Source organism: Martes martes (genome assembly GCF_963455335.1).
Source record: "Martes martes genome assembly, chromosome: 11".
NCBI classification, from domain to species: Eukaryota; Metazoa; Chordata; class Mammalia; order Carnivora; family Mustelidae; genus Martes; species Martes martes.
Window position 1 is genome coordinate 23,594,382 of NC_137899.1, and position 20,959 is coordinate 23,615,340.

Sequence of the window (20,959 nt, forward strand, 5' to 3'; positions counted from 1 at the left end):
AGGATATTTGCTGGGGAAAGACCAGCACTGATTGTTCTAAACCACTGCCCCCTCTGTTTGGATTTAGATTTGGCATTATTCTTCTTTTACTACAAACGGTTAAAGAACAACTCCTTCCCTATAAAAATAATAAAACTATGCCCCAAACAATACCATCATCTCTTTCATGGAAACTTACCAAAGATAGATCCTACTAGTTTTTAGATCCTATTATGTTAGCGTGAAAATTGGATGACGTTCAGTTAAGGTGAGTGGTAATATTTTTTCAGATTGCTTTATTTATCTTTGATATGGTAAATATTACTTGTTTCATATGCTAGCCCTCTGTAGTCATAGTGTCAAAAATGTGTATTTGGTAGATAATTTTCAATAATTATACAATTACAAGTGATCTATTCAACTACCAAATGTATTTGGTAATAGCAAAATAACAAAAAGATCCTTTAAAATTATTTCTATTTTGGGGTACCTGGGTGGCGCAGTGGGTTAAAGCCTCTGCCTTTGGCTCAGGTCATGATCCCAGGATCCTGAGATCAAGCCCCGCATCGGGCTCTCTGCTCGGCGGGGACCCTGCTTCCTCCTCTCTCTCTCTGCCTGCTTCTCTGTCTACTTGTGACCTCTGTCTGTCAAATAAATAAATAAAATCTTTAAAAGAAATTATTTCTATTTTTCTAAAACATCAACTGATTTTAATTTTTGGAAATCAGTTTAACAATATCCAGTTAAACAGTATCTAGTTGTATAATGGCTTTTTTTACATAAATCTTCCATCTCAACTAAATTAAAATATATATCAAATATCTTAATAATATAAAATTTGGAGAGTGGCAAAACACTTACTTTATAACACAGTCTTAAAACATTAACAAACAATTCTGAGGCAAATGAAACCAAAACCAAAATAATTAAATTGGTGTTTAGCCAGAAATGACCAAGTTAAGTGAGTCACTTTTTATTATGTAAATATGCCCTTTTAAATTGTAATTAAATTGTTCTGTTTTCACACAAAAAGATATTTCATGTATGGCTTTTCCTTAGACAATGATTAAATGTGTCATCTACACTGATATCAGTGTTCTTATATTAATCCTAGATACACATAGGCTATAGTTGATCAGGATTCCAGAATGTGAAGATAATTGTAAAAAAACAAAACCGTTACTTAGAGTTTGGTGGGCTTATAAGGAAAGTAATCTTTGTTATTTTAGTTAGCATTTGTAGTCTTTACAGGATAATAGCAGTGGACCCTTGGGTTTGTCACCTTTTGACAGTTTCTACAGTCAAAAAAACTGAGCCCTAGTTTTGATCCTTTTCTGTGGGTTTAGGATCACATAAAATGAGTTCAGTTTAGCTTCTGCGAATAATCTGTATTCACTGTGGTGTGAAGAAGATTCTCAGGCAGGTGATGCATGCTTTGTGCTACAATATTATCTAAGATGATAATGGGCTCTGTGGGTGTGTCTTATGTGTTAGCGCTGTGAAATGATTCCCCCAAGATCATATGCTCTGACTCTTGAACTTTTGGAAGCTTCTAGAAGCTTTATTTGCTGTTTCAAAATGGTATTCTGTTTCCTCCTTTAATTGATTTTATCAGCCTTAACCAGTTTGTCATAAAACATTTCTTTGAATATATCACTCCCTTATTTTAGGACACCACTGCCAACAGGATATTGTAGAGATCCCTAAGATTACTAAAGATTTTTTTATTGTCAGCCTTCAGTCAAATTCTCAAAATCATGCCTACTGATTATCTTTGTCGTTCATTCATATTTGTCATTCAACTTGGATCTTTATCCATCCTTTAAAACATGTTAAAGACCTATTCGCCCATGAAACCTATACACTGACCAGCCCTGGACAGTGATTCTTACCTTTTCTCACTCATTAGCACTTACTGTCTGTTGCCTAGTGTTGCGACCTACCTTTGATATCTCTCAATGAAACTGGGATTCTTTTGAGAGCAAAGATTATGTATTATTGTACTTCGTTATAAACCCCTCCCTCCACTACCTTCCTAAATGCCTTCTACATAATAAGTTCTCTGTAAAAGAAAAATTGATTACTTGAAAAGGCAGAGCCATATCATTCATTCATTCATTCATTCATTCACTATTGAATTACTCAACAAAATTTTTTTTTAATTTCTGTTATAAGCCAAACCTTGTATACACAGCAGGAGCAAAATGGACATGATCCCAGTGCTACAGAACTCACAGTCACTGGGTCTGATATTTTCTGTCCAATTATTTTTCTTCATTTCTATTTCATTTTAAGAGTATATAACACTTAAAGGATATTTGTTCTTTGTTTTATTAGTATTTTTGTATATATAACTTACTACCAAAAATACATTTTCAAAAAAGTAAATACTCACTTTACTCAGCTCCAAAGTTTGAACTTATTTCTGACTTTAAGCTGAAAAAATAGGGGTTTAAAAAAAAAGCATTACAAGAAACTCTTTTTCTCTATTCTTTGTAAACCTTGTGCTTTTGGGGAGAATAACAAAGATTGTAATTTCTCAGCTCTTCACTGGGCGCATTGCGCACTCCTTAGGTCTTGCCAGAAACTTCTATTCCAAAGGTAGCTGAGAATATACGATCATATCAGGGATTGCTTTGACCTTTTCTATATTTCATGTTTTGATTAGCTGGCTCTTCGACTCCTATCCCACTTAAACAGACAAATTGTGAAAGGTTTGAATGGCAAGCCAGAAATACATAGAATATTGAAAAGGTCAGTGAGATTTAGCCCCATAAGCACAATATTGAAAATATATGACAAGTCATTATCACACTTAATTCCCACGACAAGGACTGGGTGAAGATGGGAAATTATTCCAATTAAAATACTCTTGTTTCACACCAAAGGCTGAAGTGCCAAAGCTCAGATGGCCCCTTGACTCCTTTTTTTGGGATGACTTAATAAGTTTGAAAGAAACTGTAATTGAATTAAGCAAGACACAAAGAGAAGTAACAAGCTCTTCTGATTTGACTACCCATCATAAAGGGAATAATATCGTGACTTTTCTAAAAACTCTAATTATACATAAGTAAGACAGACCCAGCTACAAAACCAATTCAACAGCCACCCGATGCTCTCTTTTCATCTACAGCATAGCTGTCAATCAGATGGGAACTCCATTTATTTCCATGGAAATGAAGGCAGTGAGTTCAATTTTGCCACCACCCGGGATGTAGATCTTTCTACAGAGGATATTCAAGAGCAGTGGTCAGAAGAATTTGAAAGCCAGCCTACGGGGTAAGTAATTGCTATCCCAGGCTGTGGATAGCACTCATATTAATCCGCTGGACGTATTTTAAATGCATATTATTAAATAGCAAAAGCGTAGTTAAATCAATATTGATTGTTCTTTTAGAAGATTCATTTGTTTATTTGAGAGAGAGAGCAGGAAGAGAAAGGGCAGAGAGAGAGAGAGAGAATCTGAAGCAGACTCCATGCTGAGTGAAGAACCCAACATGGGGCTCCATCTCGTAACCCTGGGATCTCAACCTGAGCCGAAATCAAGAGACAGGTGCTTAGCTGACTGGGCCATCCAGGTGCCCCAAAGCAAATTGTTCTTATAGACAGGACAAATGGTTAGACTTGCCCTAAACATTCTTTATTAAATAATCAGCTACTTTGGGGGCACCTGGCTGACTCAGTCATTGAGCGTCTGCCTTTGGCTCAGGTCGTGATCCCAGGGTCCTGGGATCGAACCCCACGTGGGGCTCTGTACTCAGCAGGGAGTCTGCTTTCCCTCTCCCAGTCCCCCTGCTTGTGTTCCCTCTCTTGCTGTGTCTGTCTCTGTCAAATAAATAAATAAAATCTTTTAAAAAATAATCAACTACTTTAATGTATATTAAAAATTTATAACTGCAAGTACCTTTTAACTACAATTGAAGCACTTTTAGTTCAGGTTCATTGATTCAGGTTTTACTGGGAAAAAGTTCTTTTTCAATGTGTATGGAACACAAAATCTTTCCACTACTCTTATATTGAGACTTTCAGTCATCTTCCTGGGGCCTGAGATTAATAGACAGAGATCTGGCCAGCAGCCTGAGCTGCCACCGCTGCTGTGACCTTTTGCTGCTACATCAGGGTCTTTCACTTGTTGAAAGCTAGATTTCTGTTGTGGCTGACAGAGCCCTGTCTCAAGGAAGTCCAGCCTGTGGGGCAGGCCAGGTTATGCCTCTGCAGAAGGCTGACACCTTGAGGGACCTCATTCGTTCAGATCCTAGCAGTGATGCTCAAGCCCTTCAGTCCATAAAGTTCTTCTCCTTGGAAGTTCCCAACATTCTGGCAGTTCCGTGTCCAGTGTGGCCCGGGTGTCTCCTTGAGGGACCAGCAACTACTCCTCTGTTCCATCTCCAGGATTTTCCCAAGAGTTAGGCTGCTTTCCTTCATAACCCCTACACGGCACAGGACTCATTCCACTCCCCTTTGGGAGTGGGCTTTGATGGGGTCCAGAATTTTGACAATGCACACAAGGCTTCTTTACCTACCTTTTGGAGATAAAGAACCTTCACCAATGGATCAGTTCTCCCTTTCTGATCCCTGATACAGAAGACCAATTCAAACCCCTTTCCTGGTTATGGAGCCTGACCGCCTATGAAAGAGTCCCAAATCTGGAAGCACAAGAGATCCGTTAACCTCCACTCCTTCATCTCTCCGAGCTAATACCATCCATGTGGAAGTGATGAGCCATCCTCTTCAGTGAGACCCACATCCCCTGGGGATGCAGATGATTTCATGATACCCAGCCCCCATCCCACTAAAGCAGAGAGAGAAACACAAATTTAACTCCAGGAGGACAACTCTCTTACCCACCTAAATCCCTGCCTGTCTATCTCTTTTCTCAAAGACCTCAATGTTACTATTCCTATTCTTTTGGGGAGAGAGAAATTTTATTTTTAATTATGGCTTTCATATCTACCTATTCCCTGTCCCACAATGCTTTCTTTTCCTTTTCTTTTCTTTTTTTTTTTTTCCCCAGGTTGTTGTATCATCAAAGCTTGTCTGTAAAAGAAACAAAGAAAAGATTTTTTGGATGGATTAATGGTCCATCCAGAAGTCTGCTAGTAACATTAGTGAAGATTTAGTATAAACAAACAGAAAACCACGAGTTAAGCATAGAAAGGAATTGATTTTATATTAGAAGAAACCGAACGTATCTTAGAAAATTAGTGTACTAGTCCAGAGACATAGCTTGCAAAAAATTATTTCCATTAACAGAGCAGGCATTCCGTTTTCACAGAGCACTAATGTTATGAGAGAATTTGTGGTAAACTAAATTATTCACACACACCCTCCCCCAACAAAGAGGGAACTGTTAGTAGTCCTGAAAAAAGAACTAAAGTTAGGACGCACACAGAGGAACGTCAGCACAAGTTCCAGCCACTCAGTGACTCAGGTGGTTGCAATTATGCTCTTTGGCCCCTTCTCAGTCCTGAGGATGTATCAGGATTTTGGTCACAGTTAAGAGGCTAATACTTTCCAGCCATGGCCTTGTCAGCAGATCTCTGCTCCAATAACATAGACTAATGTGCTTGACAAAAGCACCTGTGCCACTCTAATTGCTGTACAATTAACTCCTCCCAGTCCTAAAAGCAATAAGTTATCCTAGAACTACATCGTAGGTTTACTTGCAGCTTTTCCCCTAAGTTATCAGTCCATAGCTCCCAGATTTACCTCATTTGTGCTCTCAGCTGGTTGCCCAGTCATCCAACTTGCTGTTATAACATAAAGGTGTAAAAGGATAATGAGAGGATCTAGTGTTTGCAGTGTTTGCAGTGATGATAAAAATGCTGGTTTAGCCCGAGAGAGAGAGAGGGAGAGAGAGAGAGAGAGAGAGTGTGTGTGTGTGTGTGTGTGTATCCCCTCTCTGCTTCCCTTTCACCCACTCCCAAATGTTGCTTTACTGGTCCAGGGAAGAATGTTGTCATGATCATTTTTATTTATAACTTCGGAGGGGGAAAAAAGCCCATCACAAAATCAAATTAATGTGAAATTTTTTTTACCTAGGGTAAGAGCCGGCAAAGAAAAAGAGATTAGGAATTTGGTAGTGAAATTCTTGATGTGTTTTGTTTTACCAGCCAGATTTACTAAATATTTGTCTCATTCTTCATCTCCGTCATCATCACCCATACTGATAATTAATCATTATTGGCTCACCTGCTGACATAGAAAATGTAGACAGTAAATCCCCACTGTGCTCAAGAACAGCCAGTTGAATTGATGGAGCTCTGTGAATCTTGAGGTCACTATTTTAAAATTTTTTAAAAAATTTAAATAAATTAATTAAATTATTAACCCATATATAATATTTTTACTTCTCTTAATGATGTTTTTCACCTGTTAGAATTATGAAAGAGAAAAATGAATATGCAATCCTCTCTAATAATTTCAAAACACTTCATATGAATGTTAAGAAAGAAAAGAAAGCCACTATTTTGGGAATTTGGTTTCCCAGATGTTCCTCTTTTCCTACCATTTGAGTCAAACTATTTGATCTCACATCACAGGGATGTCAGAGCTGTTTGCCTCTCATATCACAAAACTGTCCTAAATCCAGTGTTGGTAGGTTTATTTTTTAAGTGGGATCATAAAGGTTTTTTTCTCTTTTTCATTAAGAAGACACATCTGAAAAAAAAAAAGAAGAAGACACATCTGTTACTTCAGCAAGAGAGAAACTTTAATGGACACACTGATAATTTATGTGACTCTTTCTAAGATTCGGCTTAACTTTACAAATACCTCATTTAATTAGCCACCACCATATCTCACCTAGTGGAGACTGCCTTTAAGTGGGAAAGAGCTTTGTAGAAACACACACTGCTATCATATAGATTTTGTATACTTCTTTTTCATCCCAAATGCAAACATTGTATGTTTTTGCTATTCAAATACCTTTACTGCTGTCATTATTCACGTTAAAGAGGAACTCCACAAATGTAATGAATGTTAGAATATTGAATCAACGCAGCATGCTTCAGTCTTCTCCACTTGCCCCAAATCCTTGGAAATTACAGAAAATGAGCAAACATATCTATAATGACACTATAAAACGAACAAAAAAATGTGCCCTAGTCGGGTCAGGAATTATGAAATATTGTACCTGAAAAGGGAAGAGAAGATCTGATGGAAGGAGGGAACTATAGCCCCAAATAGATGTTGAATAAGACACTGAAAAGATGGCTCAGCCCTGACCCAGGACTCAGAGGCTGGTCACCGGAATAAGGATGGGGCTCAGGTTTTGCGATAGTGACTGCCAAAGAGGAGAGTCCCTCTGTATACCTACTTCCAAGTAGAGGCCTCTATTCCCAGGAAGAAGCAATGAATGTGGACACTTGCAATGGAGAAACAGGGCAAGCCAGGTAACTAGAAACCTCAAGGGGTAACGTGGTAGTCCCATGTAAAGGCCCATCTGCCCAGTAGCCATTTTTATACCAAAATTAAAAAAATAATAACAGATACAAATTTAAGCAAATGATCTAGAATCAACAAATCTGAGGAAAATCAACGCCATTTAAAAATCATCAAACCAGGGGCGCCTGGGTGGCTCAGTGGGTTAAGGCCTCTGCTTTCAGCTCAGGTCATGATCCCAGCGTCCTGGGATTGAACCCCGCATCGGGCTCTCTGCTCAGCAGGGAGCCTGCTTCCCCCTCTCTCTCTACCTGCCTCTCTGCCTACTTGTGATCTCTCCCTGTCAAATAAATAAATAAAAAATCTTAAAAAAAAATAATCAAACTAAAGAACTAAGGTCTGAAAAAACAGAAAGAGTAGGATAAACAAACGGAGATTTGATAAGAGGCATAATTAATATCCTCAGACAGATAAGAGTGCATACTGCATTTGATAAATTGAAAGATATTTTATGAGAAAGCATAGAGATGTGAGATGAAAATATATGATTGTTGAAACAAACTTAATTTTTTTTTTCCTCTGCTGAAGAACAAATTAATGAGCTAGAAATTTGAGTCTTGAAGTCTACCCAAAACTTGGGGTCATTGGATATAAGAAAGAAAGTTGTAAAGTATGGGGGAAATTGGCTCTTCTGATGTTAGAAAAATAAGAATTCCAGAAAGAGAGGTCAGAGAGAATATATGGAATGAAATATTCAAAGATATTGCTGAAGAAAAGTTCCCAAGGTTGAAAAAAGAAGACATAGTTCCTGTGAATGAAGTGTTTAGCAAGATGAATGGGAACATATCCAGTCCTAGAGCATCAGGAAGAAACTTCAGAACACTGATAAAAGAAGAAATCCTAAAAGCTTCTAGGTGAGATTCATAGTACTTTTCTTGGTAGCACTAAGCAGTAAGTTTAAAAAAAAATGAAGAAGTCATCTAGTTCTGAAAAAATTATTTGGAACATAAAATTCTTCTCCAGTCAATTATCATACAACAATTAGAAAAAAAGAAAAACCTTTTTATTCCTATACATATACAAGAACTTCATGGTAACCGTATTTTCTGTACATAACCCAAAACCTACGATAGAAACACAAAAAATAAAGAGAATGGAACCCAAACAACACTAAAGAAAATTATGAAGCCACAAAAGAAGAGACCAACAGAAGAAGAAAGGAACAGAGAAGAACTACAGAAATAGCCAGAAAACAAATAACAAAATGACAGTAAGTACATACCTATCAATAATTACTTTAAATGTAAATGGACTAAATGCTCCAATCAAAAGACATACAGTGGCTGAGAGGATGAAAAAAATAACACCCTTTTATATTCTGTCTGCAAGAGACACTTCAGATACAGAGCCACAGACAGACTGAAAGTGAAGTGATGGATAAAGATAGTCCATGCAAATAGAAGTGAAAAGAAGGCTGGAGTACCAAATCTCATTTCAGATAAAATAGACTTTAAGACTGATTATAACAAAATACAAAGAAGATTATATGACAACAGGGTCAACCCAGGGGAGGATATAACATTCGTAAATATTTATGCACCCAACATGGCAACACCTAAGTATATAAAGCAATATTAACAGACATAAAGGGAGTGATTGACAGCAATACAATAATAGCATGAGACTTTAATACCCCACTTACCTCAATGGATAGATCATTCAGACAGAAAATCAATAGGGAAACACTGACCTTAAACAACACATTAGACCAGATGGACTGAATAGATATATAGAGAACATTTCATCCAAAAACTGCAGGACACACACTCTTCAGAAGTACATGGGACATTCACCAGGATGGATCATATGTTAGACCACAAAACAAGTCTCAGTAAATTCAAGAAGACTGAAATCATATCAAGCATCTATTCTAACTATAACATATGAAACTAGAAGTCAACTATAAGAACAAAACCGAAAAAAACACAAACACATGGCATCAAAGAGAAATTTTTAAAAAATACTTGAAACAAATGAAAATCAAAACACAACTTTTCAAATTCTATGAAAAGTAGATGAAGTTACATCAAACTAAAAGTTCTTGCACCGCAAAGGAAGCCATCCACAAAGCAAAAAGACTGCCTACTGAATGGTCAAAGATATTTGCAAATTACATACCCATTAAGAGGTTAAAATCCAAAATATATAAAGAACTTACACAATTCAATATCAAAAGAACCCAAACAACTTGACAATTACTGAAATTGGATATTATATACATGGGATTTCATTGTTAACTTTTCTTTCTACCTTTGGATGTAATGTGCAGCATAGGGAAATAGTCAATAATATTACAATAACTTTTTATGGAGACATATGGTAACTAGACTTACGGAGATCTTTTCTTAATACATAAAAATATTAAATCACTGTGATCTACATCTGAAACTAATAGGCTATCATATGTCGATTATACCTCAATTGGAAAAAAACAAAACGAAAACAAATCTTTTCAGACACACCAGGTTCAAAAAATTTACTACCCCCAAATCCTCTCTGAAAGAATTGCGAGGTAATATGTTCCTGGTAATTAATCTAAGAGAAATATAATAGATTCAAGAAAGAGTAGCAATCAAAGAAAAAAAAAAGCCTCTAGTTCAGTCTAAATAAGTATTGATTCTTAAAAAAGTAATTTAATAAAAATTTGAAATTAAAGCCCAGATGACCTCAGTGAGAAGTACAAAGGGAAAGTGACAAAAAGGAAAGAAGAGTAAGGAAGTAAAATACTGCCGAAGTTCCTATCTTGCTTGGAATGAGGATACAGCTCTGAGATAACTCTTAATGTTAATAGAAAACTTTTAAGTGTAAATATGTAAATAATAGATTAGCCAGAAATAGACTATGTAACTTCTGAAACATCAGGGTCACATCGGACATGGAAGACTGAGTCTCATACATGCCGGGAAAGGAACAAAAGGAAACAGTGAAAAACAGTGTCAATAGAAAACAGAAAACAGTTTGTCAAGAATCCATCTAAACATATCAGTAACCCAATAAATTTGACCGAGTTATATTTATTAAATGAAATTTTCAAACATATCAGTAACTCAATAAATTTGAGTTATATTCATTTATTAAATGAGATTTCCAAAGTAAGTTTTTAATAAAAGTAAGCTATATATTTACAATAACACACAAAATTAAAAATCAAAGAAGAGAAACAAATACACCAGAAAACTATGAGAGAAGGAGGCATATTAAAATCAGATCATTCAAATCAGATTAAAAAATCCAAATTTAAGCACTAAAAAGGCTAAAGGGGGATATTTTATGCAACAGTATATGTAGGACACTTGCCACAATGCATAGCACATAATATGCAATCAAAAAACTTAGGATTAGCTGTTATCCCAACTATAATTACTGTTGGTAATGGGATATGAGCAAAGTGGTGCTCAAAGGAAAATTATACTCAGATTAATTAATGAGCTATAGAAGAAACACAAACAAATAAAGTTGAAGTGGCCAATGAAACCTAAATTGGATTCTCTAAATAAACCAATGAAGTGTCATTAAGAAAAAAGACCATATTAGTTAAAGTGATAATTGGATATATTTTAAAACTGTGAAAGTGCTAAAATGGATCTGAGTAATCTTGTTACAAGCTATTAAAAGAATGTATATCTCATTCTGGTTTGTTTTGGCTCTGAGTTCTAACGTTGCTTTCTCTTGAGGCAAATTTTTTTAATACTTTAAAAATATAAAAAGTAAAATTTCAAATAACAAAAAAGTAAGCGCTATATTGTTCTGGAACTCCTTCATAGAAATTAAATGTTAAACCTTTCATGTGCAGCACATTCACACACCATCTTTGCTTTTGGTTCTGCCATTCTTGAGTTAGTTTGTAGCCCCCTTCCTCCCCCTCCAAAAACCAGCTGTCCATGCGAACATCCAGAATACCCCCACTGGCTTCCCTTCTAAGATAGAATCTTTACTGAGGTCACAGAGAAAGCGAGAATGAAATCTGAATCCTTCCAGAGTGATTTAATTTCTGACAGCTTGGCACAACATCAGCCAGTGATGGGATTTCTCTGTGGAAGGTATTGGAGGAGGCTGCTGGCACCGAAATGTTTAGATGCCCATGTCTTCAACCTTGTCTTTGTTCTCCATAGCCCTTCCTCAGTGGTTCACCTGATCACCACTGGCCACAAGTCAGTCTTGATGATCTAGCGGTTTCTGTGAAGTAAGAGCAGAGCTCTAACACCTCAAGGAGCTTACCCTGTAATTACCTGTATCCTAGAACACATCCAGGAGCGTTAGGGAATTGACGGTTTAATTCCTCAGGCCCATAAAGTATGCTAAGTAGTATAACTATTTATTATTATATTTTGAAATTCAAAAATAAGAAAATGACTAAGTACAGTTTGGTATATACATAACAAAATATTGTGTGGCTCATTTTTTTTTAAGATTTTATTTATTTATTTGAGATCACAAGTAGGCAGAGAGGCAGGCAGAGAGGGGGGGGGGAAGTAGGCTCCCTGCTGAGCAGAGAGCCCGATGCGGGGCTCGATGCGGGTCTTGATGCGGGGCTCGATCCCAGGACCCTGGGATCATGACCCCAGCCGAAGGCAGAGGCTTTAACCCACTGAGCCACCTAGGCGCCCCTGTGTGGCTCTTTTATAAAGAATTAATAGTAGCCTGGAAAATGTGTACATTACTAATGGAAGTGAAGAAAGACAGAGTATAAACCATCTATATAACATTACCACAACCATATGGAAATATACATACAAAAATATTAGAAACAAATATACTAAAATTGTGCTTGTCTCTGGGAGAGTGTGGTTATGGGTGATGTTTTTTCCAACCTTTTTATTTTCCAATTTTTCAGTAATGAGAATACTGGTATTATAACAGCAAACAAATAGAATTTCTTTTTATAAGTTTCAAAAAATATTGCCAACTGTACTTCTCCATGTAGCCATCCCCTCCCAGGCCACAGACATCATTTCTGTGAAGCATCTTGCTCTACTTAAAAATTAAAAGCAACAACTGGCAAATACTGCACATGACGGAATGCCCATAAGTCCAATACACCAGCAAGATATAGAAAAAATGCTTGGAGGACAAACAGGACTCATCCTGAGGTCACATTTGCTTTCCTATATTTGGTGTTGCTGGCTTTTTCAATGGTTAGAGAGTAGTCTCTGAACTACTAACATTTCCAGTTCTGTCCAACTTCCTCTGCTAACAATCCTCTTGTACTACCACCCATATTCTATTAAGGTAACTGCTTTATGAATTTGCTTTGAAGAAGCTCTTTCTAAGTATATATTTTTTAAATTCATCTAAGATTATAGAAAAATAAATTGAGTAAGACAGTGGTTTTCCGAGGTCTGCCACAGCTTCGTCTCTGATAGATGATTTACTATAGAGAGAGACCAAAATTCAAAGTATCAGTTATATGTTTTAATAGCACTGCTTGCTAACTGTATTACACCTGCATCTGACTCAATATGTCTTTCTTGATATTGAAAGTTATCCAGTGGGGCAGGGGGACAAGTAAAAGTCAATATAAACTCAATAAAACAATTTTATATTGGCTTCCTTGTTCCAGGGAAATAGTAGCAAAGAATCTTACACATGACCATTGAAAACCAAAATTGCATATAAACCAACAAGAACAATCTGTATTATAGCCCCTTCAATATAAGTTGGTGCTTTAATTGAAAGCAGGCTTTCAAATTATTTAGAATTCTCCAGAACAGTTTGCATATCTTCTTGTATTTTCTACAAATTCTTCCCTCTGTTCTACCCAGAAAAATTATGTTCCCTCTGACTTAGAACACTTTTCACAAAAATGCTTATAAAGCTAAAAAAAGGATTTTATTTAAGCTTATAATTCAAGGTAAGTGGACTGGAGATAGGTTGGCAGTCTGTGTTAATATTGTATTAAGTGGATTTTTTTTCTTTATAAGCATGTTCATTTTTATTAAAACCAAACCCACCTGACCATTTGGATAACATAAATAATAAACTGAGGAGCCCAGAAGATTATAGACAAAAATCATGCATAGTACCGAAGATCCACGATAGATGAAGTGTCATTTTTCTTTCTGCTTGGTATCCCTTTGCTTAAAGATGAAGTAGTAGCACTTGTACATGGTACTGTGACTTTGTCCAGTCTTGCTGCTTTGCTAATTCTGGTGTGAGAAATTAAAAACACTCATTATAACCTAGAAATTCACTTGAATGGCCTCTTCCACTTACTTTAAAGCAGCGATCGCGCTACGTTTTATGGGGGGAGGGGGGAATCTAACACTTACTGACATGCTGTCACATCCCAGGCAGCACATTATTTTCTCTAACCGTCCTCCAGTCTGGGTCATATTTCTGTCTTATTGGTGAGAAAGCTGAGTGCTTTCTCCCATTCCAAAGACAATGTTCTTTATTAATGTTATTCCGACAAGAGAGTAAATCAACATAATGCACGTAATAAAAACCGAAAACAAAATTGAATTTGAGTGAAATACAGGGGAACCAATTGAAGAAAAGAATTTTTGAAATGCAGGGAAGCTTTCAGATAGAGCTCATCCTTTACCTTCTCCTAAGCTGTCATGCTAAGGGAAAAACCTCTAAATGAAGGTAGAGAAGCCTTCAGTCGAAGTCCACACCTTGCTAGACCGCACAGGGCTCACACTCAAGATAAACCTCATGAATATAAATGATGCACATTCCTTATTAAATAACAGAGCATTTATCCCAAATAGAGACCTTATGGATAGAATGAACTTATTTAACCTCAGAGAGTTCACAGAGATTTAAAAAATCTTATGAATTTGGTAAATGTGGGATCTCAGTAGCCAGGCTTTATCCTATATCTTAGCTCACACCTAAAGGAGCCAACTTTAGGTGATTTGATATAGTCTGGAAAATATAATAAAACAAATTTTCAGAGATAATGTGAAATGCTTCCTTAGCTTTAGAGCATTTTATGCCCATATTTGTAGGCAAAGAATATCTGATTAAAATATGACTTCTATTGCCTGTGTTCATGTTCTTAGCGTTTTCATCAATGTATAATGAGATCATTTACATTTTCATTCTGCATTATAATACCTATAAATTGAATGCCTTTCTTCTTTTTTCCTGAAAATTACGTTCTTACCTCAAAGCAGATATGTAAAGGAAAAATCACAAGTCCCCCATGCTAATCCCATTTCTCACAGTTAAATTGTACACATATATTCATTCAGAAATTTTTCTGTGACTACACACACACAAACACAGCACCCACTAGAGTCATGTTTTGTACACTGTGCCACAACTTAATTTTTTAGGACCGCCAACATATAATGAATGTATCTTCTAGTCAGTAAATATAGATCAGGATTTCAAAAGGGTGATGTACCAGTTTATCTAGTTGAACCCCTTTGACAGACAAGAAATATTGTCATGAAAATTTTTGCATACTTGTTAAAGTATTTTTGAAAGGTAGATTCCTAAAAGGGAAAAGGAAAATGAGAGAATCAGATACATACGCGTACATAGACATACACGGAGGTATGTAGTTTTCATCTTGATAGTTACTGCCAAATTGCCCTTCAAAGAATAGATCTCATTCTATTTTTAAGGTAATGAAAGAAATCTTTTTTAATTTCAGCTTTCCTGAGGCATCACTGACATACAAGATTGTGAAAAAGTTAAAGCACATCATCGTGACACGATATATGTATTCGTTGTGAAAGAACTCCATCTAGTTAATTAACACATCCATCGCCTAACATATTTATCTTTTCTGTGTGAAAAGATTTAATTTCTACCCTCTTGTACCTTTCTTAAAAATATCAAAGTATGAGCTGATTAAAACATAATTAATTGTATTCTCAAAGCATTCCAAAATAGTTGATAGAGAGGACCATCCGCTTTCCAGCTAAGAAACTGCTTTAAATCATCTTTACTTAGAAAAATATTCCTCTTTTTTTGACACAAGAATTGAAAAGTCATATTTTAAAGATCTAAATTAAACATCATTGTGACCTTGCTACATCTAAGGAACAAAGTTGCCTTAAGGCATTTTATTGATTATGAAACTTTTTTTTCTATGTTCCAAATTCGACCCACTGTATTATAAATAATAGATACCACTGTATTTATAATAAATAATATAGGGGCTCTTTTTTTGGACTTAGTCATCAAAGCATAAAGCATAAATATAAATTGCTATGTTGTAGAGGTCTCTCCCTATAGGCAGACAGTCCTTCAAATGCAACTCACTACACCCACATTTACCTGAGGAAGACATGAATTAGGCTGTAGAAAAGTAACACTCACTTTCAGGAAAATTGCCATGCCATCAAAAATACTACTAAGACTCTAAAGCTCCTCAGATACCACTTCCAGCCTCAAAGATTTGGTTATGTTATAATTTTACTTCACGTAAGTGATTATGAAAAGACGGTCGGGGACTATCTAGAAAAGACCCACAACTTTGCGCCCTTACAGATCTGGTCTCTCAAGTCCAGGGAGTGAAAGCCTTGCTCTGCTATCCCTCAAGGATACTTTGTCTCCAACTAAGCTTGAGCCGGTATCTACACAAATTCATGAAGAATGAGCTTATGCTACAACAGGCTTCTACTGAATTTTTAATAAATGCAAGATAATTTATTCAAATCACTGACACACAAAATGATTTTTTAGATCGCTCTCTCTGCTTCTTTCTCTTCAAAGCAGATTCAACTTTCCATTTCATTTGATTATAAATATTTGGTTTCTAAAGAAAATAACTTCACTTTTGTTATCTTCCAACATTTAAAAGTGGGAGAAATAAAGACTAATGTAGAGTAAAATTGAATGTATTGGACTGCAAAATAAAGATTGAAAAGAAACATACAGGGACACCTGGGTGGCTCAGTCGGTTAAGCACCCAACTCTTGGTTTAGGCTGAGGTCGTGATCTCAGGGTTATGAGACCGAGCTTGGCATCGGGCTCCACTCTCATGAGGAGTCTGCTTGAGATTCTCTCTCCCTCTGCCCCTCCCGATTGTGTGTGCGCACTCCTTTTCTCTCTCAAATAAATAAACCTTAAAAAAAAAAAGAAAAGAAAAGAAATATACAGTCTGAACTTATCTCACACAGCTCTGTCTGTGGTGGAAGTCTTGAAAATAATTGATTTAGATTCATCTAGAAGAATTATTCATTTACAACTAATAATGAGAAAAAGACTACTAATCTCATTTTTCACCTGAATAGAAGGTTCTTTTAGTCCAGGACAATCCCATCTTTTTCTATCCAATTTTTCACTTTAAAAATACTCTAACACCTAAAAGGAGTCACCATATGCATCATTTATAAGCTTAACTTGCTTTGTGGATCAGTAGGCTGAGTGGTTTAATTGGGATAAATGGAGCAAGTAAAAGACCAATGAACCAGTGTGAGATTTTCTTGTATGAGTCAAGAGAGGTTCCTTGTTAATTTACAGTGGTCCAGCACTATTAAGAGCTGCTTCAAAAAGTTATTTTTGAGTTTCTTGAATGATTAATATAATCCGTTAAATTATGGGAAAAAAAAGACATTTCCTAAACATCTTGGTCCCAAATCTATTATAAACTGAAATGGGTCAACATAATCTCCCTGACACGACACAGTCTTTAGAACTGTAACTAATAAAATAGCAACAAACTGAGAAACAGAAGATCTCAATTTTAGAGCTAAACAGGCAATTAGCCTTAGGCAAGCCACTTACCTCTGTGTGTCCCAATTTCCTCCATGCGTGGGCAAGCGAGTTGTGTGACTAGCAATGTCCAGATTAGACACAACCAGAAATAAACACTAAGGAGAAACAGGAATTTTAAAATATTAGATATTTTTGTTCTCTCCTATATATCTGATTCTATATTTTTTGACATGATCCAGTTTAAATCTCATCTTCTTTGGAAAACTTGCCAGACTCTTGCCACTCCTGTGACTTTACATTCTATTTACATTTTTTACATTATTACTTTATTATTTCCATTACATTCTAGTTACATTTTGGTAATGTGCAAAATACCATAAAAGTGTATGATCTTACGATACTCTCTTTTATGGTTCCCTGTTTCCTCAGTTCAGACTTGACCCCCCCACCAATCTTGACTGTAAGTACTTTGAGAATAAAGACTATCATGTAGTAGACATACTATACATAGTATTGGTTAAATTTATCCTCTGCAGAAAAATCGTAATTGTGAATGGAATGTGTTTAAAATTTGTTCATTATTTAATCGGTTGTACCACATCTTTATTTCAGAATGATTATTAAGTATATGTTCCTCATTAAAAATAAAATGCTATACTCTATGAAGCTTTGACTTAATATTCCAATTGTTCATGACTCTCACTTGTTTTTAAGGTGGGACATCTTGGGAGCTGTCATTGGTACAGAATGTGGAACAGTAGAATCAGGTTTATCGATGGTCTTCCTCAAAGATGGAGAGAGGAAACTATGCACCCCATATATGGATACCACCGGTTATGGGAACCTGAGATTTTACTTTGTTATGGGTAGGTACAATTTTAACAAATTTTGTTGACCTAAGGCAGAACCTACACCAGCCCATATCCCTGTGGAAGTAAGTTTGTTTGTTGTCTAACAACATAAAATGAAATTCATGAAATCGGAGTTCTGTTAGATGAGCAAACGCTCACACCTGCTTCAGACCAGCCCCACTAGTACCATCCTATAAGAGAGCTAGTCCTGAAATGCCTTGGTAGTCCTGAAGGTAAAATGCCATAGACCTTCATCCCATCTCTCCCTCAGTGGTCATAGCTGAAAAGACAATGGGAGAGAAGCTGAGAACAAAATCACTCCTTTGTCCAAAGTCCCTGGCTTCCCCCCAGAAGCGGTCATCCAAGTAAGCCATTCATTTTCATGGATATATCATCATTTCATCACTGATGAAATGAATGGAAGCTAAGAAACAGGTTTATAATACCTTAATAACACTGTCCACTTTTTAATATGTGCCAAACACACAAAGAAAGTGCCTATAAGATGTATTTTTCCCCAGATTATTGTGGAGCATATAACTAGATAAACATTTGGAAAAATATACAAGGAAGAATGAGGGGGTTGAAATTAGGGCCCTCTCAAAATTATCGTGTTAGTTACGTATTCTTCCACTGGATGTCATTCCAGAAATGTGAGTAGGTGTCACATGCCTTTTTTGTTGAGTGACTAGAAAAGCACAGGCAACACCTGGAAGTGAAACAGGAAATAAACATTTAATAAACATTTACCACCTTTGAACTTACTCACAAAGATGTCAGCTCATCAGGACAAACAGGCCCCCTGAGTCTGGGCCTCAGCTCTGACTGTTTATTTCCCTCACATTCCTTACTTCCTGCACGTTAGAGTGGCACGGTGAAGTTCAGATTATCTCATGTTCCAAAACACTGTCTGCTTGATGCTACCTCATTTTCAATGATGATCTGTTTGATAATGGGGAAGTTGTGCCTGTAAAATATAATAATAAAATCTTCCGACATTAAGGATCTCCCCAATTAGACTCTGAAATGGACTGTATACTTAGAGACCCAGAGTTCATTTTCTTTACAAAATTAGAATTCAAACTGACTCTCGTTTTATTAAGAAAGATTCCTGGGAAAGCTTAACCCTCCTCTTAAAAAAGTTGTGATGAACTTTCAGCTTGTCAGTGCTTCTAATTCTAAGCATTTTCACTTTTCCCCATTTTTCACAGAATAATCGAATTCTTGATTTTTTTTCAAGATCAGTCATACTAAATCAACCCCATTCAGCACCTTTGTAAAGTACTGACATGTTTATATAAGTGTCTTTGTAGAACGAATTTAGTCATCTATAATTCTTTCTGCATATTATTAATGAATCAATTAAAATAATACTGATGAAGAAAAAAACTCATCTGAATGAGCTGACAATTTATTATCCCAAATAAAATCATCTCCATTTCATTTTAAAAATTAATTAATTCTGATTGACTAGAGTCCACTGAGCTAAGTTATGTGGAGAATACAATCAGGGGTCATAATGGTACCTACATCTCAGAGTTGCTGATCAGTGATTGAATTCAGGCAAATCCCTTAAAACAGCACCTAATGCAAATAGGTATGACTCACTGTATCTTTTTTTATACATAAAAATTACTTAGAATTCCTGCCCACAAGTAACATCTAAAAGTCAGTCAGAGAAAGACAAATACTGTATGATTTCACTCATATGTGGAATTTAAGACATAAACAAAGGAAAGAAAGAGACAAACCAAGAAACAGACTCTTAACTCCAGAGAACAAAGTGATGGTCACCAGAGGGGGAGAGGGTGGGGGATGGGTGAAATAGGTGAAGGGGAGGAAGAGTACACTTGTCATCATGAGCCCAGAGTACTGTGCAGAGCTGTGGAATCACTGTATTGTATGCCTGAAACTAATATAACCCGGGAATTTAGATAAAAATTTTTAAGAAGAGAGAGAATGTTATGGGCTATAATGAAATGAAATAGTACATGCCAAGGACACTCTGGGTCACTTCAGTGTCGGGATCAGGGCAACACTCCGTGAGGGAGATGACGTTTGAACTGGTCCTTGAAGGATGGCCATCATTTAAATCTAAAGGGATTTATAAACTGAAACCAATATAACACTGTGTTCATTACACTTGGATAAACATTTTAAGAACAACAAAATTATAACTTACCTCTAAGGAAGAGATAGAGGAGGTAGATGATAGTTCTCTCAAAGAAGAGGGAATAAAAGGCATTTTATTTTATACAAAAGTCAGAACAGAAACTGTAATATAAAAATCTGTCCCTATACTTCTGCCGATATATAAACAGGATAGTTAATTTTGAGTGTCATATTGAAACAGGGAGAATTGTGAATATTAAAAACAAGTTTTTAAGGGTTTGAAGGGAGAAGTGAATGACAAGCTAAGCCAGCATTTTGAGAAAAAGCACAGGTATAAATTCGCATGACTTGTTCGGGGCGGGTGATTTTCCGAGTGGAAATGTAGAAGATGGGACAAGAAAAGAGAACCGGAACCAGAATGGTGGTTTTCTTTAATATCAACTGAGGAGTTCAGGTTCTTTCTCTAGGCCGTGTGGAGCCACCAAATGATTCCTGTCAGTTCTGTAACATATTCTCATCTGTGTTTTAGAAAGAAAACTCTGGCATGAATGTGAAGGAAAGACTGAAACACTCAGAAATTAGAAGACAGGAGACCAGTTAGGGTAGGGTTATCAGAGTTGGGAGGGGGGCAGCTTTTAAAAAAAAAAAATTGTAAATGAGGGGTACTTGGGTGGTGCAGTTGATTAAGCATCCGACTCTTGGTTTTGGTTCAGGCTGTGATCTCAGGGTCATGAGATCGAGCCCCGTGTCAGCCTCCACACTCAGCAGAGTCTGTTTGACAGTCTCTCTCCTTCTCCTTCTGCCCCTCCCACTCATGCACAGTCTCTCTTTCTAAAATGTCTTTAAAAATTATTTTAATTGAAGTGTAGCTGACATACAATAGCCTCTTAGTTCCAGGTGTACATCATAGTGATTTGGAAGTTTCAAACATGATAAAATGATCCCTGTGATGAATC

At 36.4% G+C, this 20,959-nt stretch overlaps 1 protein-coding gene across 1 annotated transcript in view; it reads left to right on the forward strand.

The window, feature by feature from the left end:
* The window catches only part of RELN (reelin), a gene marked incomplete at its 5' end in the record, with an annotated part of 495,436 nt that overhangs the window by 300,563 nt on the left and 173,914 nt on the right, over positions 1-20,959 (forward strand). The window contains 2 exons of the mRNA XM_080818970.1: positions 3,113-3,258; positions 17,755-17,906. Of these exons, the coding sequence (XP_080675096.1) occupies positions 3,113-3,258; positions 17,755-17,906 (298 nt within the window). The remainder of the gene's footprint in view (positions 1-3,112; positions 3,259-17,754; positions 17,907-20,959) is intronic.